The sequence below is a fragment of the Heteronotia binoei genome, chromosome 3 (genome assembly GCF_032191835.1).
Source record: "Heteronotia binoei isolate CCM8104 ecotype False Entrance Well chromosome 3, APGP_CSIRO_Hbin_v1, whole genome shotgun sequence".
NCBI classification, from domain to species: domain Eukaryota; kingdom Metazoa; phylum Chordata; class Lepidosauria; order Squamata; family Gekkonidae; genus Heteronotia; species Heteronotia binoei.
The window spans coordinates 181,517,207-181,541,071 of NC_083225.1; the positions used below are offsets into that span (position 1 = coordinate 181,517,207).

The window sequence follows — 23,865 nt, forward strand, 5'->3', positions numbered from 1 at the left end:
CACCACAAATAAGATAGATCTCCTGGTTCATCCCCGCATCCAGGTATTTATTAAAACAGACTCATGCACAGTGGCAATATAGAGAAGAGAAGCAGTCAAGGCCCTTCTGGGATGTCCGCTGTCTTTACCCATCCCGACAGTCCATATAGTTGCCTTTGATCCAATAACAAATCTGTGCGTATTTCAGGGGCGTGATGCGGACAGCCACGTTGAAGTCCTGGGGGGAGCCATTGTTGTCCACCCACTGGTGTCCCGAAAATATCCCAATGATTTTACGTTCCCATCTGTGGTTCTGTCTCTTCCACATCCGCACGTAAACCCCAGAACCGCTGGCTCCTGGCTGGGCATCACACTGCTGATACAAGAGGTCAAAGGTCTCGTCTTTGACGTCGCAGAAACGGTAGACCAGGTTTCCGGGCCGATCGTTGTCGTATCCTGAGAAATGAATCCTTCCTCCGGGCAGCTGTCTTGCTGATGGACTCACGCCTATTTTCATGAACTTTCTCTTGTGGGGCTTCTTGAGTTCCAACAGGGCATAGTCGTAATCCATGCCAATGTCGTTGGCATTTCCTTTTATCCACCCTTTGGGAACATGGGTTCGTTTCACGCGGATCCACTGGAATTTCATTCTCTCGGACTCAGAGGAGCTGCTGATATTCGCTCCCTTGCTGCCGTCTTTCAGCTTGGGTCTCAGAAACCCCACTCGTAGTTTTTTCGCTCCCTTGACATAACTCTTGCCATCGTGAATGCAGTGGGCGGCCGTGAGGACATGCTTCTCCGCCACCAGCGTTCCAGTGCAACCGGTGGACAACTTCACAGAAGTGGAAAAGGGGTAGTTGAGCAAGAAGTCCTTGCCAAAAATACTAAATCTGGTGTCATATCCATAGACTTGCCTCTTTGTTCGAGATCTGCTTTGCGCCCCTGCACTACCGCTAGTAACGACGTAGATGCCGACTTCCGTCTCGGTGCGGGAACCATTGGCGTACAAAGTTTCGTAAGAAAGATAATCTTTCACCTCTTCGTAAGTAGGCAACGGGGAACGCTTGTGGCAAGGTGGACCGCATGGTGACACCACTTCCAATTTGGCTTCTGCGTCAAACTGCGGCTTGTCCAACTTAACAGTCAATTGTGGCACAACGACTGGAACTTTGTAAGATGGCCAGGTGGGCTTCCAGTGGGAACTGGAAGGTATCACACCTTCCACAGCCCACAGGAGAAAGATAACCGCTGGCAGGCCCACCATGCTGAAGGCTGATCTGCAAAACAAAAATGAGGTTCCTGTTAGTGATGGTTGAAAGATTAATGCATAACCCTACTTACATCTCAGAAGAACGTCAAAACTAGGCACTACAAATTTATACTGGATTAGATCTACCTTAACTCAAGGAATAAGAACATAAAAGAACATAAGAGAAGCCATGTTGGATCAGGCCAATGGCCCATCCAATCCACCACCAAACAGCCAGTTTGGTGTAGTGGTTAAGTGTGCGGACTCTTATCTGCGAGAACCGGGTTTGATTCCCACTCCTTCACTTGCAGCTGCTAGCATGGCCTTGGGTCAGCCATAGCTCTGGCAGAGGTTGTCCTTGAAAGGGCAGCTGCTGGGAGAGCCCTCTCCAGCCCCACCCACCTCACAGGGTGTCTGTTGTGGGGGAGGAAGGGAAAGGAGATTGTGAGCCACTCTGAGACTCTTCGGAGTGGAGGGCGGGATATAAATCCAATATCTTCTTCTTCTTCTTCTTCTCTGTGTCACACAGTGACCAAAGAACCCCAGGTGCCATCAGGAGGTCCATCAGTGGGGCCAGGACACTAGAAGCCCTCAATCTGTGGACTCCTTTCTGCTAAGTCAAGATTTGAGTCCAGTAGCAGCTTAAACACCAACAAGATCTGGTCTTTAAGGTGCTACTGGATTCAAATCATGCTTCTCTACTGCAGACCAGTATGGCATTTCTGTTATATCTTCCCTCAAAGGAGAAAGTCTTCCTCCAATAGAGAAAGACATTTTCATCCCTGATGGATAAAGGTTTTCTTTGATGGAGAAAAATCTCCATTGGTTGAAGAAAGACTAGCTGCAAGAGACTTATAGAATCCAAATAAGTAGAAGGGGAGTCATGGACTCCAACCCATGATTATTTATACCCCACCTTCTCTCTGAATCAGAGTCTCAGAGCGGTTTACAATCTTCTTTATCTTCTTCCCCCACAACAGACACCCTGTGAGGTGGGTAGGGTTGAGAGAGCTCTGTGAGAGCTGCAGCTGACCCAAGGCCATTCCAGCAGCTGCACGTGGAGGAGTGGGGAATCAAACCCGGTTCTCCCAGATAAGAGTCTGCACTTAACCACTACACCAAACTGGCTTGTGGGAGGAGAATTTTGTTAGAGACTTCTCATCCCCCTTCAGAGAACTACAATTCTCAGAGTTCCCTACGAAAAGCAAACAACTGTGAATCCAAGTCTAAGTTAGTAGTGTACACATCTTTCAGGAGTTCCTAACCCAAGGTCATCTCCTAACACGATCCCGATGTAACCCCAAGAGAACCTGTAAAACTCTGATTCAAATCCCACTGAACACATGGGAATTCTCATATACTGAAGTGGGCCACAGATACTGTCCACGCAGCCTGGCAGCATTTTCTTGGATCTTAGAGGAAGGTTCTCTAGCATCTGCTACCCTGAGAACTTTTAACAGCAGATGCCAGAGCCTGCATACCTTCATGCCAAGCATAGAATTATGCTGTTGGAAGTGGTCTTAAAGGCCACTGAGTTTGACTACTGCTTAATACAGACAATTCAGCCACTGTGGCTCTATCACCAAGCCATGGTCCCTCCACTTCAAATGCGACTACAGTCTGAATGGCCACACTGTGGGTCTCTCTCAGTTTCTCATTTGTAAAGTGAGAAAACAATAGTTTTAACAGGTGGAATAATGGCCTTGTGGTGGTGGATTCTCACCCTCGTTCTCCAATTCTGACATGTTTATTGTCTTTGCTGTTTTTCCACACAACTAATACCACTCAGAGCAAACTTGTTCTTCTTTCAAGACAGAAATGCCTTCTCCGAAGCGGCCAATAGGGCCGTGGGGGCTTCAAGAGCCACACAATACGTGTGAAAGAGCCACACATGGCTCCCGAGTTGCAGTTTGGCCACCCCTGGGCAACACCAGGCCCCATTTCCTCCTCAGCAACCTTACCTACAGGGCACTAACTGAACAAGTCATTTGTGAACAAGACAAATCCCTTGGCTGAAAAACAGACAGGCCAAGAGGAGAGGAGAGCAGGAGTTACACATTACCGTGTTTATTCTGTTCCTGAGGTCAAAGGGCAATTTCAACTTCCATCTCTAAATGGGGGTTCTATTCTGGGGCATCAGCAGGGCTTTTTTTGTAGCAGGAACTCCTTTGCATATTACCACCCACCTAGGCTTGCCAATCCCCAGGTCCCAGCGGGGGTTCTTCTGCTTTCACAGGCTCTTTCCCGCCCTCAGTCAGCTGGCCGGTGGGGGGAAGCCCCGCCTCCAGAGGACCATGTGCCTTTCCACCTCCGGAGGCTTCAGGCTCCGATTGAAAGGCTTCCTCTTGGGATGGTGTGTCTGTGTTGCTGTGAAGAAGTTGGCAGCAACTCGTGAGTAGAGAGGCCAGTCCCTCGCTTCAGAGTCCCCAGAAATGGTGGGGGGGGGGATGGAAAGGGGAGAGAAAGGTCTGCTGAGCACTTCATTATTCCCTATGTGGAGATCAATTCTCATAGGTTATAATGGAGAATTGATCTGGAGGTTTCGGGGGCTCTGGGGGAGCTGTTTTTTGAGGTAGAGGCACCAAACTTTCAGTATAGTATCTAGTGCCTTTCCCCAAAGTACTCCCCAAGTTTCAAAACGATTGGACAAGGGGTCCAATTCTATGAGCCCCAAAAGAAGGTGCCCCTATCCTTCATTATTTCCTATGGAAGGAAGACATTTAAAAAGGTGTGCTGTCCCTTTAAATGTGATGGCCAGAACTCCCTTGGAGTTCAATTATGCTTGTCACACCCTTGTTCCTGGCTCCACCCTCAATATCTCCTGGTTCCACCCCCAAAGTCCCCAGATATTTCTTGAATTGGACTTGGCAACCCTGCACCCTCCTGATGTAGCCAATCATCGAAGAGCTTACAAGGCTCTTAGTGCAGGGCCTACTGTAAGCTCTTGGAGTATTGGCTACATCAGGGGAGTGCAGCCTAATATGCAAAGGAGTTCCTGCTACAAAAAAAGCCCTGAGCATCAGCATGGGGAAACCTGGGGGGGGGGGATCCCTACTGCCTGGGGGGAGTACAGACTTTGCAGCTTCCGTCTTCCACAGCAAACTGCAAACCCGGATCAGCACTCTCACTCCCACCCACCCCCCTACATCCTATTTCAAATGGTCCGAGCTCCCTTAGGAAGGACAGGCGGCAGGCTTTCCAGCAGCAGAGAGCAGCCGGCTTCAGAGAGGTGTCAAGAAAAACGTGGGATGGTTTATTGGGAAATTAAGCCGGCGGCTGAAGCCTCTCGGCAGGAGCCAAAATGCTCCCTGCAGAAAAGGAGGGCTCCCCCTGCCCCACATCCTTGCAGAGATTATTCCAACAAATCATGGCTATTAGATGCGGCTTAGGCCTCTTTAAAGCCCTGCTGGGGTTAAACCAATAATGGCTGGAGTAGCTTAGCATCATTCTTGAAATACCTCAAGTAGGAACGGGATGCAACTCGGCCCTACAGAAGGTCTCGAAAGGAATGGCGGTGTTCCAAAAGCAGCCTCTTCTACCTAAGCGAATGTCTAACTGTGGTCAGGGGTGGAATTCTAGCAGGAGCTCCTTTGCATATTAGACCGCACCCCCCTGATGTAGCCAATCCTCCAAGAGCTTACAAAAAAGAGCCTTGCAAGCTCTTGGAGGATTGGCTACATCAGGGGTGTGTGGCCTAATATGCAAAGGAGCTCCTGCTAGAATTCCACCCCGATCTACGGCACTCCAGTTCTACCCAGAGCAGTGTTGCTTGCACAGCTTTCGTCACCCAAAGGCATGATGCCTGCCAGGGCTTTTTTTTTTGGTAGCCAATCCTCCAAGAGCTTACAAGGTTCTTAGTACAGGGCCTACTGTAAGCTCAAGGAAGATTGGCTACATCAGGAGGGTGTGGCGAAATATGCAAAGGAGTTTCTGCTACAAAAGAAGCCCTGCAGTGCTGATAACAGTGTGAGATCTCAGCCAAAGAGGAGAGCACTGCTCTGGTTGCCCATCCAGAAGCTCTGGATGGCAACTTTGGTGTGCACGAGTATGATAGAGCGGTTAAGAGTTGTAGAGGGATGACAGCTCAGTGGTAGAGCATCTGCTTGGTAAGCAGAAGGTCCCAGGTTCAATCCCCGGCATCTCCAACTAAAAAGGGTCCAGGCAAGTAGGCATGAAAAACCTCAGCTTGAGACCCTGGAGAGCCACTGCCAGTCTGAGTAGACAATACTGACTTTGATGGACCCAGGGTCTGATTCAGTAGAAGGCAGCTTCATATGTTCATATGGGCTCTAATCTGGAGAACGGGGTTTGATTTCCCACTCCTCCTTCACACGAAGCCTGCCGGGTAACCCTGTAGCCATAACAATTTTTACCAATTTCTCTCAGCCCCACCTGCTTTACAAGTCGTCTGTTGTGGGGAGAGGAAGGGAAGTATATGGTAAGCCACTTTGAGACACAATAAAGCCAGCTGAGTAACCTTGGGCCAATCACAGTTTATCTCTCAGAACACTCTCAGCCCCACCTATCTCACTAGGAGTCTGTTGTGGGGAGAGGAAGGGGAGGCAATTGAATCCTTACAGCTGGCGTTTTTTTTGTAACAGGAACTCCTTTGCATATTAGGTTACACTCCCCGCCCCCCGATGTAGCCAATTGTCTTGGAGCTTACAGTAGGCCCTGTAAGAAGAGCCCTTTAAGCGCTTGGGAGGATTGGCTACATACAGGGGTGTGGCCTAATATGCAAAGGAGTTCCCTGCTACAAAAGTGGAGTATTAAAAACCCTCTCTTGTTCTTCCTCCCTTCTTTTTTGTCATCATAACAACCCTGTGAGGTAGACTAGCCAGCTTATGGAGCTGATGGTGGCTTAAAATAGGAGACAGGGGATCCCCCAGTTTGGAGCCCCCCCCCCCTTTAGGGTAATCAGAAAGCAGGGGGAGGGGAGGGGAATGTCAGCTGGAAACTCTTTTATTCCCTATGGAGATTTATTCCCATGGAAAATAATGGAGAATTGATCCGCGAGTATCTGGGGGTCTGGGGGGGCTGTTTGTTGAGGTAAAGGCACCACATCTTTCGTATAGAATCTAGTGCCTCTCCCCAAAATATCCCCCAAGTTTCAAAACGATTGGACCATGAGGTCCAATTCTATGAGCCCCAAAAGAAGGCGCCCCTATCCATTATTTCCTATGGAAGGAAGGCAGAAAAGGTGTGCCGTCCCTTTAAATGTGATGGCCAGAACTCCCTTTGGAGTTCAATTATGCTTGTCACAGCCTTGATCTTGGCTCCGCCCCTAATGTCTCCTGGCTCCACCCCCAAAGTCCCCAGATATTTCTTAAACTGGACTTGGCAACCCTAGCTTAAAATGGAAATAGACCATGATCTACATAAAACAGGCTGACCAGATCCAAGCCAGGCGCTCTAATCATGACACCACACTGGTGCGTTATGCTGCCTTTGGCAGGGACAGGGCATGTGGCAGCAACTGATCAAACGGGCAAGCTCACCACTAGAAAGCTGGAAAGCCCATTTGTGTGACTTTGTGTATGTCTGCATTAGTTCAACGTACTCAGCTATCTCAAGGCGGGCTGCTGCTTGAAGGCACTTGGTGTAATTAGTCAACTGATCAAAGCCACCAAGTATTACACTGTCTTTCAGTTTGCAAAAATATATTATAAGGATTGTGAACAACACATAATAGACAATACGATAATGATGCGGTGAGGCTGGCGGTGCTAGGGCCTTTTAACAGAAAACCCCATGGGGCCAAAAAACCTCGTCTCCAAATGAAAAGATATAAGTCCAAACTTGGAAATAGTCCAACTGAAATTCTCAAGGTTGGTGCTCATAGCTTCAACACCGCTTTCTTAAAAAGACGTCTCTCTAGATTTTGATGTCGTTTCAATTTTTTCTTCAGTTTGACGGCTTAATTGAACATATGAAGCTGCCTTATACTGAATCAGACCTTTGGTCCATCAAAGACAGTATTGTCTTCTCAGACTGGCAGCGGCTCTCCAGGGTCTCAAGCTGAGGTTTTTCACACCTATTTGCCTGGACCCTTTTTTGGAGATGCCAGGGATTGAACCTGGGACCTTCTGCTTCCCAAGCAGATGCTCTACCACTGAGCCACCATCCCTCCCCAAGTTATTTAGGAACTACAATGATAATAATAATTACCAACCAAAAATATATTACCAAACAAAAAAATATAAATTATACTTTAACATATCAGAACAATAATTATAATTATAACCGCCGACCTCTATCATTATTGTATTGTCTATTATGTGTTGTGCACAATCCTTATAATATATTTTTGAAAACTGAAATACAATGCCAAGGTGGGGGCAGAGTTCCCTCTAAGCTGAGTAAGTGTGAGCTAACAGATTTTTAGCCTCAAGCTCACACAGTTTTGTCTTAGCTCAGGAAAAATCACCCCAGTGCACAATAATTCATGCAGCAGCTCACAACTTTAATGCCAGTAGTTCACAACTTTACTACCAGTAGCTCACAAAGTAGAATTTTTGTTCACAAGACTCTGCAGCTTAGAAGTAACGCTGGTCTGGGGTATTTACCCTGGGCAGATTACTGATTAATGAAACTTCTTACAATCACAGAGCTAATATGCTCACTCTTATCCTTTTGCATTTGCACTCAAAACAGGATTAGGAAGCTTTCTTAGAAAGTTATCTGTGAAGAACTGCATTAATGTCTGCCAACAGAAGCATTTTTAAGTGCATCGTTTATTTTTGTTACTTATAGGCTTCGACACTACTCCCTTTTTGGCTTCAGATTAGATGTAACTGTGGAGCTACTCCATCATTAAAAGCTCATTTTCTCATCTCCTTCTTACAATGGCACAGTTCGGTCCAGCAGAGGGCAACAGAGAGAAACAGTTTTTTCAGACCTAGTTGAACAAAGTTTTATTCAAGGTGTGAGCTTGTATGCTCATACCTTGAATAAACTTTGTTGGTCAACGGTGCCACTGGACTCTAACTTCGTTCTGTTACTTGACCGACACAACTACTCACCTAGACCATTCTAGCAGTTTACAGAAAGCACAATTTCCAGAAAAAGGGATTATTCCAGATATTCTAAATTGGGCTTTCATCAACCAGCACATCAAATATATTCTTGAAAAACTGGCGCAGACAGGGCTTTTTCTGCAGCAGGAACTTCTTTGCATATTAGACCACACACCCCTGATGTAGCCAATCCCCCTGGACCTTACTAAGGCCCTGTACTAAGAGCCCTGTAAGCTCTTGGAGGATTGGCTACATCAGGGGTGTGTGGCCTAATATGCAAAGGAGTTCTTGCTTATTTCTTGACCAGTTACGCCCAGCTTTTCTTCCCAAAGAGGACTCAAAGCAGATTACATTATTCTCCTCTCCTCCATTTTGTCCACACAACAACCCTGTGAGGTGGGTTAGGCTGAGAGTGTGTGACTAGCCACAAGGTCATCCAGCAAGCTTCTGTGGCAGAGACAGGATTTGAACCCAGGTCTCCCAGTGGAACACCCTAATGACTGTGCAGGGGTGGGAGGTGGTTGGACTAGATGACCCTGAGGTGTCTTCCAGCTCTGGGTTTTCGGGACTACAAGACACTGATTCTCACAAGCTGTCCATTGAAAAGGATCAGGTAGTCGTTGATGTGAAAGATCTCTACTTGAGACCTTGAAGACTTGCTGCCTGTCAGAGTAGACAATAATGATCTTGACAGAACAAGAGCCTGACTCAGTATAAAGCCGCTTCAGTGGTTCAGCCGTTTTGCTGGCTCCACAATCAGCCCAACAGGCAGCATTGGGTTCATTTGTTCATTTATAATGTATGCTGTTCTAGACTGTTATAAGCCACTTTGGATCCCCATCAGGAAGAAAAGCGGGGTATAAATATCGAACCAAATGCCAGATCACACAGAATCCTCTTGTCCTCACACTGAAAGCAATGGACTCTGTGATATGCCTGACTTAATCCACCTTCACTCTCCATGAGAAAGGTGAATTACAAATGAGATAAATCAATACTTGGGAGTACACTGACTTCGTGCTTCCTTTGACACCCCACCCCCCTCCATTATAAGCCAGTGTGGTGAAGTGCCGGACTAGTATCTTGGAGACCTGAGTTCGAATCCTCTCACTTGTGCTATGGAAGCTCACTGGGTGACCTTGGGCCAGTCACAGACTCTCAGCCTAACTTACCCCATGGGATTCTTGTGCAAATAAAATGGAGGCGAGAAGATCAGTGTAAATGACTTTGGGGGTTCCCCAGAGAGAAAGGTGGGGTACAAATGAATTATTTAAAAAAATAATATTACAGGGTAGTGAAAGAGAACAGTGGTTTCTTTCACGCATGCACAAATAATCTTTCAAACAGGAGAGCCAAATCATAATTAGCTTTACTTTCAAGAAGGTCGCCCTTGAGAAGGTGCTTCGTCCCACCCCGCTGATTCGAAATTGTCCTTGCAACGTGCAACACAAAAAATTGTGGGAGAAGAAATCATCTCCATTACATTTCTGCAATGAAGGCAGTTTTTCCACTGGAGTGAAAACGCCGGAATGATTAACCCCGGGGAGGAGAGAGGGAGTGAGAAAAATGAGGTACGGTTGGTGCCAAAATATCCAAAGCGAGCTTTCCTTGGCCCTCAAAGTCACTAGAAACGCAGTCCAGGTAGCTCCAGAGGATTATGGAAGCCCTCAGCCCAATTTTAGGCTTCAATCCATCTCAGTCGTAGGCTGTCTGTTGGCATTACTTCAGGGAGCTGAGGGAAAGCCGCCTCTCTGGGGTCTGCTCCTTCCTAAATCCCTACTAATTTGAAGGTTACGAGAGGAGACACGCTGGAAAAACTGAACCGGATTGCAACTGCGTCAGGGCCGGGGTAGCTGCCAACACATACACTTCGGCCCAGCAGGTACATTGGCACTTCTGCTGAAGGGCACCCACCCGCAAAACTAATCGGAGTGCCGTGCTGCTCTGCGACCAGCTGGCCAAGCTCCTTCCAGCACCATTCTTGTGTGCGTTTCTCTCTCAGTTTTTTTTTTTAAAAAAACCACATATAATTTGGATTCTCACTGGAAAGGAACGTATCGGAGGAACCTACTGAACAGTTCTCTTCCGTCCAGACTCAGGGAGGGCTGCCAGTCCAACCCCCTGCACAATGCAGGCGATTCATGACTCCCCCCCCCCCGCTGCCCACGCCCCCAGTGGCCCCTGCGCTATGCCCAGAGGAAGGCCCTGCGTAGTCCACAGTCTGTGTCATCCACCGTTGAGTCCTTGTGAGAATGGCGGATTGTAAATATTGTGAAGAAAACAAATAATGAAATAAATAGAATTAAGATCCGTGTGTTGGCAGGTATTTTGCCACTCAAGCCATTCACCCGCTTCTAGGTTTTCCTGGGCAAACAACGGGTGGTTCTTAAGCAGACTTCATCAGACAAAATGGGAATGGAAGCAGCAATTCTTAATATAAGTGGGGAGTGTAGAATCATGGGAATGTTTTTAGCAGATTAAAAGAATCGCAAATAGGGATCTGTGTTTGTTAGTGTTAGGAAAAAGCAGGGCCGGAAAAAACACTGGAGGGTGATAAAAAGTAGACTGCTGTTGTAGGTGTGAAGTGCCATAAATCTAGGTAACATTCTTCGCACCTACAGCAGCAGTCTGGTTTTTATCACCCTCCAGTGTTTTTTTCAGCCCTGCTTTGTCCTAACACTAACACACACAGATCCCTATTTGCGATTCTTTTAATCTGCTAAAAACATTCCCATGATTCCACACTGCCCACTTATATTAAGGATTGCTGCTTCCATTCCCATTTTGTCTGATGAAGTCTGTTTAGGCGCATATGAAGGCTTACATTCTGAATAAAACCTAGCTGGCGTTAAAGGTATACTTGTCTACTGCTTTGTTCTATTGCTTCAGACCAACATGGCTGCCTACTGAGATCTATCTAAACGGGAAGTTCTGTTCCACTCATGACTCTGCCTCCTCACACCTAGGAAGGATCCTTCTTTTAAATCAGCTGGTCTGTGCTTTTACCACATAGCTATTTTACCCATCCCAGAACTTCTCTTAACCACAAACCTGCTAACCATTCATCCAGTGCCCAGGGGTCATCTGGTGCCCCGTGAAGCATGTTTCATTGGCTTGCCAACCTCCAGATAGGGCCTGGAGAGCTCCTGCTCGTACACTTGATCTCCACAGGATGGAGACTAATTCCCCTGGAGAAAATGGCTGCTCTACAGGATGGACTCTATGGCATTGTAGCCTGCTGAGGTCCTTCCCTTCCCCAAACCCTACCCTTCCCAGACTCCACCCCAAAATCTACAAGTATTTCCTAACCCAGAGCTGCTAACTCTAAAGTGTTTCAACTAACTCAGGATAGAAACTTCATACTGTCTCTCCCTCTCGAAAGTCAGATTTTCCCCGAGAAATGATCCTGAATGGCATCATAGCTCAAGTGTCATTTGTGAAAAGGCGACTGTAGCCAGTGTTGCCAAGAGGTCGTCTCAAGCCACCCTTGTAACTGGGTAAATGATGGGGTGGGAGTTCCCTCTGAGCTGTGCAGTCTTGTGTGCAAAAATTCTGCTTTGTGAGCTACTGGCATTAAAGCTGGGAGCTACTGCAGAAATTCGTTTGCTCTGGGGCCATGTTTCCTGAGCCAAGACAAAAATGTGTAAACCGGAGGCTAAAAATATGTGAGCTAGCTCACATTAACACAGCTTAGAGAAGCCCTGGTTTCTGCCACCCAAGGCAGAACCCTGCACCGCCACACACCCCCTCGTGGCCTCACCCAGAAGTGACATCATTTGTGGCGGCATGCCCCTCTGCCCAGAGCCAGTTTGGCGTAGTGGTTAAGTGTGGGGACTCTTATCTTGGAGAACAGGGTTTGATTCCCCACTCCTCCACTTGCAGCTGCTGGGATGGCCTTGGGTCAGCCACAGCTCTCGCAGGAGTTGTCCTTGAAAGAGCAGCTGCTTTGATAGCTCTCTCAGCCCCACCCACCTCACAAGATGTCTGTTGTGGAGGGAGAAGATATAGGAGATTGTGAGCTGCTCTAGGTCTCTGATTCAGAGAGAAAGGCGAGGTATAAATCTGCAGTCTTCTTCTTCTCTCCCGCTTCAGAGGGAGATGAGCAGGGGCCACCGGGGGGGGGGGGCATTGTTTCTTTGCTCCAATTGTGAAGAAATAAACAACCCCTGCGGCCCCTGCTCAACTCTCTTGGAAGCAGAAGAGGGCTGCTGGGCAGGGGTGTTCTTTCTTCGCTCTGAGCGATTGGTGCGAAGAAAGAACGCCACACAGTATCAGGGTCAGCGCGAGCAAGGGACAGGGAGGGGGCACCTGCCCCTGCGGCAATGTGGCGCCCTAGGTGGCCACCTACCTCGCCTACTCCCACATGCCAGTCGTGGCTCAGAGGGAACACTGCTGGGGATTAGAATGGATTAGAATGGGGCTTAGAATCCAGTCTGAAGAGATTCGAGCTTTGAATGTCTCTTTGCAGAAATAAACCTGCACAGCGGAGGGGTGGGGGGGAATGCACAGACGCAACTTTTCAGCACTGGTCTTTGCTCAGCAAGGAGATCTGAAGAGCACCTGTGCAGTCAGCACCGCATTCTTTCCTGAAGCTTGCTGGGTGACCTTGGGCCAGTCACAGCCTAACCTACCTCGATGGTGCGGTCACATTTGGAATACTGTGTACAATTCTGGTCGCCGCACCTCAAAAAGGATATTATAGCACTGGAAAAAGTCCAGAAAAGGGCAACTAGAATGATTAAAGGTTTGGAACACTTTCGCTATGAAAAAAAGGTTGAAACGCTTGGGGCTCTTTAGCTTGGAGAAATGTCGACTGCGGGGTGACCTGATAGAGGTTTACAAGATTATGCATGGGATGGAGAAAGTAGAGAGAGAAGTACTTTTCTCCCTTTCTCATAATACAAGAACTCATGGGCATTCAATGAAATTGCTGAGCAGTCGGGTTAGAACAGATAAAAGAAAGTACTTCTTCACCCAAAGGGTGATTACCACATGGAATTCACTGCCCCAGGAGGTGGCGGCGGTTACAAGCATAATCAGCTTCAAGAGGGGATTGGATAAAAATATGGAGCAGAGGTCTATCAGTGGCTATTAGCCACAGCGTATTGTTAGAACTTTCTGAGGCAGTGATGCTCTGTATTCTTGGTGCTGGGGGTGGGTGGCAAAGTGGAAGGGCTTCAAGCCCCAATTGTGAACCTCCTGATGGCACTTGGGTTTGTTTGTTTTTCTTTTTGGCCACCGTGTGACACAGAGTTTTGGACTGGATGGGCCTTTGGCCTGATCCAACATGGCTTCTCTTAGGTTCTTATGTGACACAGAGTGTTGGACTGGGTGGGCCATTGGCCTGATCCAACATGGCTTCTCTTATGTTCTTATGTTGTTCTGAGAATAATAATGGAGTAGGGGAAAAGAATGTATGCCATTCAGGGCTACAGCACATCCTCAGCTATAAGTGCATGTGAAAAGTGGCTTTGCCTCTTTAAACCTACCTTTTCAAGGAAGGGCTGTGGCTCAGTAGGTCCCAGGTTCTATTCCCAATATCTCCCGTTAAAGAATCAGGCAGTATATGACATAAAAGACTTCTGCTTTTATTCCGCTTGTGCGATTCTTTTGCAAAGCAAAGAGGGAGGTATTGTATTTATTTTATTTTACAAAAAAAGCGTACCCTTCCTTTCCGCCCCCCTAAGTGGCTCCACCTCTTGAGGCAGTCATTTTGGCTTTGGCTCTGCCTCTTGAGGAAGCCATTTTGGATTGGCAGTCACGACCCTCTCTCCAAATTCCAAAGGTGCCTGCAGGCTAAAGAAGGTTGAAGGCCTATGCATTAGACGCCTCTGGACACCGTGTTTCTTTTTCGCTGCACATGCACACAAACTAGGGTTGCCAAGTCCAATTCAAAAAATATCTGGCGACTTTGGGGGTGGAGCCAGGAGACTTTGGGATGGAACTAGGAGACACTGGGGGTGGAGCCAGGAGCAAGGTTGTGACAAGCATAACTGAACTCCAAAGGGAGTTCTGGCCATCACATTTAAAGGGACTGCACACCTTTTAAATGCCTTCCTTCCATTGGAAATAATGAAGGATGGGGCACCTTCTTTTTGGGGCTCATATCTTTTTGAAACTTGGAGGGTATTTTGAGGAGGGGCACTGGATGCTATGCTGCAAGTTTGGTGCCTCTACCTCAAAAAAACACCCCCCCCCCGAGCCCCAGATACCCGCAGATCAATTCTCCATCATACCCTATGGGAATCGGTCTCCATAGGGAATAATGGAGTACCCAGCAAACATTTCCCTTCTCCAACCCCTGCTTTCTGATGACCGTGAAGTGTGGGGAAGGGCTTCCAAACAGGGGGATCCCCTGCCCCCACCTGGGGATTGGGAACCATAGTACAAACTTTCCTTTCTACTTGTGCTTTGCTTGGCAACTCTGTTGCTCTCTTTTCAGCACCAGGCCAACACATTATTGTTAGCCCAGGCTTTTAATTAAGGGACTGATCTCTTAATACTATTTTAATCCGGAAACTTAATTTAAACTGTCAGTAGCCTTTTTGTAAGATCTCTGTTTTTTTATGCTGGACTGGATTCGTCCTGCTGGATTGCAATGAACATCTTTGAATTTCTTTTTTTAATTTATTTTGTACACCACCTCGGGCAGGATTCCTAGAGAGGCAGCGGGGGGGGGGAATCTAAATAAATCAATAAAAGTCAATAAACTTTGAAGCAGGTAGACCTGGTTTTGTGAATACAGATTTCTAAGAGACGTTCAAACATCTTACAGCAGGGGTGGCCAAACTTGTCGACCGTAAGAGCCAAACAGAATAAACATCAAATGTTTGAGAGCCACAAGACATGAACATCAGATGTTTGAGAGTTGCAAGACATGAAACTTCAGGTGCTTGAGAGCTGCAAGATGAGGGAAGGCAAATAGATGGGAGGGAGAGGGAGGTGGAAAGAAAGCAATTTTAGCTTTAAATACATTCTCCAAGCTGCTGCCAGGCTTGGCTTGGAGAAGTGATTTAAAGAGGCAAATGTCTTCTCCAAGCCAGCCAACAGGGCTGTGGGGGCTTCAAGAGCCACACAATATGTGCAAAGAGCCTTCCAAATGGGCCACCCCTGTCTTACAGGATGCATTAGCCTGATGATTTTGTAATGAAGGGGGTGGGGGGAAATTAACAGCATGTGGAAACAGCTGATATTGCCTGGGCGTCACCCAATAAAGCCAGTGTGATTGTAATCAGCTGTTTTCCCAGGAGTCGCGCAGCCAATCCGCGCTGGCATTTCCAAAATGTGTTTCGGACATAATATCCTCTCCCCACCATTCCCCGAAGGCGAGACCATCTCTCGTTCCCTCCCTCCAGTGCGGCTTACATTTGCTTCTAATCAGCTCTCCTCCAGTAGTCCTCGGTCCGAATCCAAGAACAAATAATAAATGGTTCTATTTTGGGCCAGGCCGAAGAGTGTGAAGGAGCCCAGCCTGGGCGTGTTTGCAGAGGCATGCCGATAAGAAGTTAAACATTAATCGCTCTCACTCCCAAGACGTGGCTGAGGGAGAAAGAATACTCCGAACTGTGAGCAGACTGGTCTCGAATTTAAACACTTTCTGATATAGACATGTCAAAGAATTTCAGTCTAATCCATCTTTATATCCCCGCCTTTCCACTGAGGATGTTGGGGGCGGGGCTAGATGATTCCTCCTCCCATTTTTTGTCCTCACAACAACTCTACGAGGTAGGTCAGGCTGAAGGACGGTGGCTGGCCTAACACCACCCAGCGGCCACCTACTCCCATATGAACCTACCCAACAACCAGGGGTGAAATTCTAGCAGGAGCTCCTTTACATATTAGGCCACACACCCCTGATGAAACCAATCCACCAAGAGCTTAAGAGGCTCTTTTTTGTAAGCTCTTGAAGGATTGGCTACATCAGGGGTGTGTGGCCTAATATGCAAAGGAGCTCCTGCTAGAATTTCACCCTTGCCAACAACTATGATATCTTTAGGTACCCTGCTTTGGATGTTCCTGCCACCTGAGGCTAAGATGGGCGTCAACCTGAGGAAGGGCTTTCTTAGTCTTGGCCCCAAAATTAAGGTATCTCCTCCCCAGGGGGATTCATCTATTCCCCCTGATCCACCAATGGGTGAAATCTTTTCTGTTCCATCTGCCATTCTCTTTGAGATTCATCTTGTTTAACTGCTCATTATCATATATACATTGTTTCTAAAGTTGATTCGCATTGTGTTTTAAACTGTTCCTAGCCCTAACTGGGCAGAAAGGCAAAATGCAAATGTTTGAATAACATTTTTTAAAAGCCTGAGTGGTAATTTGAACTCAGGTCTTCGCTGAATAATTTGACCGCAACTCTACACTTTTGAACTGCAATCTCTTCTTCTTCCTCTGATTTATTACATGTCGGAATCTTGGCTCCTGTTCTCTGGAAACAGCAGCCGCAGCCGTAAACTTGTTTCTGGATTTGCTTGAGTGGGTGGGCTTGAAATGTTTTAGGATAATGTCTGTCGGGGAGCTCACAGCAAAAGGTGGGAGACAGCTAGAGCCGCCAGTCTCCAGGTGGTGGCTAGAGATCTCCTGGGATTAAAATGGATCTCCAAGCAGCAGAGATCAGTTCCCTTGGGGGAAATGGCCCCTTTGGAAGGCGAACTCTATGGCATTATACCCCACTGAAGCCCCCACCTTTCCCAAATATCACCCTCTTCAGGCTCCGCCCACAAAATTTCCAGGTATTTCCCAACCCTGAACTGGCAACCCAAAACAGCACATTGACCACTTTTTACCAGAACTCTGTAACCACTAGGGTTGCCAAGTCCAATTCAAGAGATATCTGGGGACTTTTGGGGGTGGAGCCAGGAGACTTTGGGGGTGGAGCCTGGAGCAAAGTTGTGACAAACATAACTGAACTGCAAGGGGAGTTCTGGCTATCACCTTTAAAGGGACCGCACACCTTTTAAACACCTTCCCTCCACTGGAAATAATGAAGGATAGGGGCACCTTCCCTGGAGGATCATAGAATAGGACCCCCTAGTCCAAACATTTTGAAACTTCGAGGGCCTTTTGAAGAGAGGCACCAGATGCTATGCTGAAAATGTGGTGCCTCTATCTTAAAAAACAGGGCCCCCCCCCAGAGCCCCAGATATCCGCAGATCAATTCACCATTATTCCCTAAAGGAATCGGTCTCCATAGGGAATAATGGAGTGCCCAGGAGACATTTCCTCCCCCCCCCCAACTTTCTGATGACCCTGAAGTGGGGGGAGGGCCTCCAAACTGAAGGATCCCCTGCCCCCACCTGGGACTTGGCAACCCTCGTAACCACTTACTTTCACCCCGATTATAGCATTTCAGGAAGCAAGTGGGAGTTCACAAGACTGGATTCTTCCTCATGAAAAGAAAAAATCCCTGCATCCAGAAAGCTAGCGCATCAAGGTAAAGTCTAGGCTAGAATTCTCCTCCCTGACACCTGATATTCTAGGCAAAGGGGATTTTTATTTAATGTCAGAGCATTCAAATCTGTGAGCCTCCTCTACAGAGGCAGAGCAACTGCTGTTAATTTAGGAATTAGTACTTGGCCAGTATGGTACAGGGGTTAGAGTCCTGAACTAGGATTGCAGAGGCTCGGGTTCAAATCCCTACTCTGTCACGAACCCTGCTGCGTGACCTTGAGCCAGCTGCTCCTGCTCAGCCTCTCCTACCTCACAGGGTCTTTGTTAGGATAAAAAGGGTCACAGAGAACCTAATGTGCTGCCCTGAATACCTTGGAGGGAGGGTGGAATAAAAAAACATGTTAGCTGGCTAGATCTCTTCCAGCTGTAACAAAACCACAGAAAGTCGAGGACAATCAAGCTTTTTTAATGTTCCTGAGCATCACCTAGTTTTGGAATCCAAACTGTGCATTTCTTCCAATTAGGATACATGTTCCTAAATGTGCCAACAGTTTCAGGGTTGCTCTGCCATAGAAAAGCAAGATTCAAGTCCAAAGGCACCTTCGAGGCCAGGGTAGAAGCTCTGGAGAGCCAAAGCTCTCTTCGTCGGATACATCAGCCTGGAAGATCACAGCATTCACATCTCTAAGGTAAGGGAGATGCAAAAGTTCTATTGCAGACCAGGAGAGAGGAAGAAGACTAGGAAATGCCAAAGACTTGGGTTTTCTTTGCACCATCAGGGAAGAACAAGCCTGGTGTTCAGAAGAGCAGCTTAACCCTTTCACTCATACCTGAAGGGACACTTCAGGGAAGAAGAAGAGTGTAGATTTATACCCTGCCCTTCTCTCTGAATCAGTCTCAGAGCAGCTTACAAGCTCCTTTATCTTCTTCCCTCACAACAGACACCCTGTGAGGTGGGTAGGGCTGAGAGGGCTCTCCCAGAAGCCTCCCTTTCAAGGGCAACTCTTGTGAGAGCTATGGCTGACCCAAGGCCATTCCAGAAGCTGCAAGTGGAGGAGCGGGGAATCAAACCTGGTTCTCCCAGATAAGAGTCCACATACTTAACCACTACACCAAACTGGCAACCCCAGTAGATTGCGGAGCAGATACCAAATGTGATGGGAAGATATTTGTCCCCAAACAGTAAAAAGGGCATTCCCAGAGAGCTGGATCAGCACATGTCTGCGTTTACCTCAGCGTGTCTACAACACAGAAGTCTTTCTCACTTGCTGTGTTTCATCTTCCCTACCCCACGCAGTTGCTGTGAACACTTCCTGGAGGTCTTTACAGGAAGGGCAGGGTAAAAACATGACACACAACTATGGCCCCATCTAAAGCCTTCTCAAAGGCATTTCTATGACAGACAGCTTTCTGAGCATGATGAGCCCAACACCGTGCACAATCCGTGCTCCTCCCTTTGACCCAGAGACACATGGGCCTTTTTGGACAAGGCTGAACAGGGCAATCCTAAACAGAGTTACACCTTTCCAAGGCCACGGACTTCAATGGATTTAAAAGGGTATAACCCTGTTTAGGATTGCACAGTAAAAGAACTCCACTCGCAAATAAATACTTCTTCCTGTACAGCACGTTTCTTCAATGACCTATCAATAGCCACACACACCTGTGAACCTCACACCACATGAAAACTCTGGTGCTGTCATAACATAGTTTTAAGAAACACAAGTGTGTGTGTATATATAAAATTTTTTGCCACTGTGTGACACAGTGTTGGACTGGATGGGCCGTTGGCCTGATCCAACATGGCTTCTCTTATGTTCTTATGTTCTTAAAGTAGGAGTCAAGTTGTACCTTTAAGACCAATGCAGTTTTATTCAGAACGTAAGCTTTCGTGTGTGCATGCACACTTCTTCAGATGAGGTATCAGGTACAGTGAGCAGAGCTACATATAGCTGGTAGGTAGTGGTTTAGAACCATTTTGCATTCTAAGCCACTACCTACCAGCTATACGTAGCTCTGCTCACTGTACCTGATTTCTCATCTGAAGAAGTGTGCATGCACACATGAACGCTTACATTCTGAATAAAACTTTGTTGGTCTTAAAGCTGCCACTTGACTCCTACTTTGTTCTACTGCTTCAGACCAACACGGCTGCCCACTTGGATCTAACAACTGGGTATACTCTTACCAGAATCTACCCACGTGTATGGAAACAAGGGTGGGAAAATGTGTATGCCATTACACACAAAACTTGCACAAGTGTCTCTTTTGTTGCATAAATGTGTCTGGTGGCAACGGCTCACAGCCTCTGTGTCAAAATAGACGCTTGCATCATTTTCCCACACGCTGTGCACATTTTTTTCCCCTAATCTGTATAAAAGCAGGGGAAATGTCATTTGTGAAAGGCTCTCTTTCTTCTAATGGAACTTAGTTAGGGCAGGCATTCCGAAAGGTGGAAGGCTTGGTCCGGATGAAGAAGCGGTAAATTTCCAACTCAGATCAAAGCTGCCGCCACTCACAGGATGCCCATGGGGCAAAGTCAGGATAGCAGGGTTTAAATTAATCCTGATTTAATTTCCCAGCTGCAAACTGGGACATACCCGGTTCCTATCTCCAATCAGCCAGATAGTCAACAGGCTGAGTTTGAGGTAAGCCTGGATCGTCTCACCCCACATTTTCTGCCCTACCTTACAGGGTCGTTATTAAGGATTTAAAAACATGTACCTCCTTGTGGCAGACAGGATCCCCGGGTGTGCTACCTAGCAGTGCAAGGACAAAGATGACAGGTAAATGGGGGGAAAGAAAGGAGAACACCAGTTTGGTGTAGTGGTTAAGTGTGCGGACTCTTATCTGGGAGAACTGGGTTTGATTCCCCACGCCTCCACTTGCAGCTGTTGGAATGGCCTTGAGCCAGCCATAGTTCTTGCAAAAGTTGTCTTTGAAAGCGCAGCTGTTGTGAGAGCTCTCTCAGCCTCACCCACCTCACAGGGTGTCTGTTGTGGGGGAAAAAGATAAAGGAGATTGTAAGCCGCTCTGAGAGTCTGATTCAGAGAGAAGGGCGGGGTATAAATCTACAGTCTTCTTCTTAAGTCTAAATTTGGGGGCCAATTTAATAGGACTGAAATTCTGGTTGACTTCTAATGCGCTATGCAGTCACTTAGATCCGCATTATAAACTGGAATTCCCTGGACTTGATAAAGGAGTTCCTTTGAAAAAGAGTTTCTTTCTGTCTTTGGAATGGAATTTTTAAAACCAGCATATAGACGGACAACCGAATAAGAGTGAGAAGCCCAAACGGCGATAACAGTAACACCACAGAGAGATCAACAGGCTGCAATCTGGCCACCCGAAGGGTCCAAAAACACCTCTCAGGGACAAAGGCAGCTGATCAGACTGGACTGGACTGGACCACTTTTGACTGGACCCTGGGATCGCATTCCTGTCCCTCATCCCTCCTCCACTCTGTGGTCCAATCTCTTTATGGGCTGGCTTGCCTGAATCCTGTGTAACAAAATCCTGACCTCTTGGCTTTGGCAAAGGCGCTCTCCCTCCCGCCCACCTTCCTCAGGCAGAAAAGGGACTTTTCCGGAGAAAGGAAAGGGATTCTTGGGGGCAGGGGGGGGGAAGGGCTACTCAGCACCGATGCTCCTTCTAAGCTGTGGAGTCTTGTGAGCAACAATTCTGCTTCATGAGCTACTGGCACTAAAATAGTGAGCAAGCCATTGGGCTACTGCATCAATGAGTTTGCTCTGGGGCCATTTTTCCTGAGCTAAAGCTAAAATGTGTGAGCCGGAGGCTAAAGAACTGTGAGCTAGCTCACACTAACAGCTTAGAGAGAACACTGATCAGCTGGAATTCACACTGCATTGATACATATGCTGGGAGATGACAGACAGGCAGGTAGGCAGGTAGGTAGGTAGGGGAGGGACGGTGGCTCAGTGGTAGAGCATCTGCTTGGTAAGCAGGAGGTCCCAGGTTCAATCCCCGGCATCTCCAACTAAAAAGGGTCCAGGCAAATAGGTGTGAAACACCTCAGCTTGAGACCCTGGAGAGACACAGGGAGGGGCAGTGGCTCAGTGGTAGAGCATCTGCTTGTTAAGCAGAAGATCCCAGGTTCAATCCCCAGCAGCTCCAACTAAAAAGGGTCCAGGCAAGTAGGCGTGAATAACCTCAGCTGGAGACCCTGGAGAACCATGAATGGGGCTGTAGCTCAGTGGTAGAGCATCTGCTTGGTAAGCAGAAGGTCCCAGGTTCAATCCCCAGTATCTCCAACTAAAAAGGGTCCAGGCAAATAAGCCTGAAAAAACTCAGCTTGAGACCCTGGAGAGCCGCTGCCAGTTTGAGTAGACAATACTGACTTTGATGGACCGAGGGTCTGATTCAGTAAAAGGCAGCTTCGTATGTAGATAGATAGACAGACAGATAGATAGGCTGCAATTCTAAGCACTTCCATGGGAGTAAGTCCCACAGAATAAAAGGGGGCTTAGTTCTGAGTAGACACGCTTCGGGCCGCACCCACAGGCTGCAATCCTAAGGACCCTTTTCCCGGGACCGAAGCCCCAAAAGGACAACGTGGGGCTTACTCCCGAGGAGGCTGGGCTGCTCCGTCCACTAGCTCTGAGAGAAGAGCAACCAAAAGGCGAGTACGAGGCAGCGGTGCAACGTTCCGGAGCAGACCCCCCAGGATCACTCGGCTATCGGTGCCCCAAAACCTCCCGGGCGCTCCTCCTCCCATCTCTCTCGCCCCCCACTCACCTGGTCATCCCGGGAGACAGGTCGCGCGATCCTTCCCTCCTCCCCAGCTCAAGCCGGCGTAGCCTCCAGAGGGGCCATGGCTTGCAAATCTTCCGCGCCGCTGACCTCGGGGGGCCGGGATCGCCCCCCACCCCACCGACTGGCTCCCGCCTGCCGCCCCGCAACTCGGTGCGCGCGATCCCTTCTTCACGACTTGGGAGCGGGTCTTTCCCCACCGACGCCCCCCTCCGGGTCTGGACCCCGGCAACCCAGGAGCAGAAAGCGGGTGGGGCGTGGGAAGCACCCGCGGGGTCCCGATCCGCCTGGCAGGTGTCGCTCCGGCGCCTCCCGGGTTCCTTCTGCGAGGACTCGCTCAGCCCTCTTGGCAGAAAAAGAAACTTTTTTTTTCTCCCCCTCCTTTCTGGGCGACAAGGCAGCCGGCACCGCGGCGCAGGCGCCATGGGGCTCAGCCCACCCCCTTCGTGGCGGAGGGATCGAGGGCCCCTCCCCTCCTTGCAAAAGCCCCCCCCCCGCCCCTCCGGCAGGCCCTCCGCTGGTGGATCCACGCCCCCCTCCCCAAACACACACCCTTGCACCAGCGGGACTTCCCCCGCCCCGGGCGCCAGATCTCAAGGAGAAGGGAAGATCTGTCATTGAAAAGTTATTGGGCGCCCCCACCACCACCACCAGCAAGGGGGTTTGGCAGGCCTCATTTTCGGCAGGAGCTCACAGGAGCGGAGCTCCGGAACCTCTTAAGTTTTATTGTGCTCTTTCTTATCTCCCTCCCCACCCCCCACCCCCCAAAAAAGTACTAGCTTCTGGGCTCCATGGTTCAAACCCCCTGGGAGAATTTTGCTGAACTCTTAAGATCTGACCAACTTTCTCATCGTTTTCCCCACCAAAAATGGGAAAAGAACCCAAACCTATCAAGCAGACGGATGAAAATCTTCATGCCACTGTGGCCGCCTAGGAGCAAGTCATTGAAAAAGTATGATGGTAGTAAGTAAGGTTTTTATGATGACGGTTCTAATTCAAGAAGCATTTGAAGGGAGATGCCGAGCTGATATGATATAATATTAGTCCACCTTCTGGTGATGTCGGGGATGTGTGGCATATGCAAATGAGTTATGCAGATGAGTTGTGCTGCTAATAAGCTCCAGCTCCTCTTTTTCTATGAAATGATCCCCTGCTGTCATTTAAGAGTTATAGAGCCCCTCCCAGTAGGGGGGGGCAATCCCCCTTTGGCTTCCTTTGCTGGCTCATTGCTCGGGTTGCTAAAACGCCCCCCCCCCCCCATGCCTATGAAGACGTGAATGCTCCACACTCCTGCTTGGGGATCATAAAGTTGGAAGGGACCTCCAGGGTCATCTAGTCCAACCCCCTGCATAGTGCAGGAAACTCACAAATACTTACTGCTAAATTCACAGGATTTGGGCCCCTCATCGGCCATAATGCTTGGGAGGGGCAACAGTGTGAGGACTTGTAGTGTCCTGGCCC

The 23,865-nt window shown here is 48.3% G+C and overlaps 1 protein-coding gene and 1 non-coding gene across 2 annotated transcripts; one reads left to right on the plus strand and one right to left on the minus strand.

Annotated features, from left to right (window-relative positions):
- Positions 1–26: 26 nt before the first annotated feature.
- On the minus strand, positions 27–22,725 carry PRSS23 (serine protease 23). Its single transcript, XM_060234971.1, has 2 exons — positions 22,390–22,725; positions 27–1,256 (listed from the first exon to the last, which is right to left on the minus strand). Exons 1-2 carry the CDS (start codon positions 22,395–22,397, stop codon positions 125–127), a joined length of 1,140 nt encoding a protein of 379 aa, XP_060090954.1. The 5' UTR covers positions 22,398–22,725; the 3' UTR covers positions 27–124.
- On the plus strand, positions 21,697–21,768 carry TRNAN-GUU (transfer RNA asparagine (anticodon GUU)). The gene has a single exon. It is a non-coding gene; the product is annotated as a tRNA-Asn (tRNA).
- Positions 22,726–23,865: the final 1,140 nt, after the last annotated feature.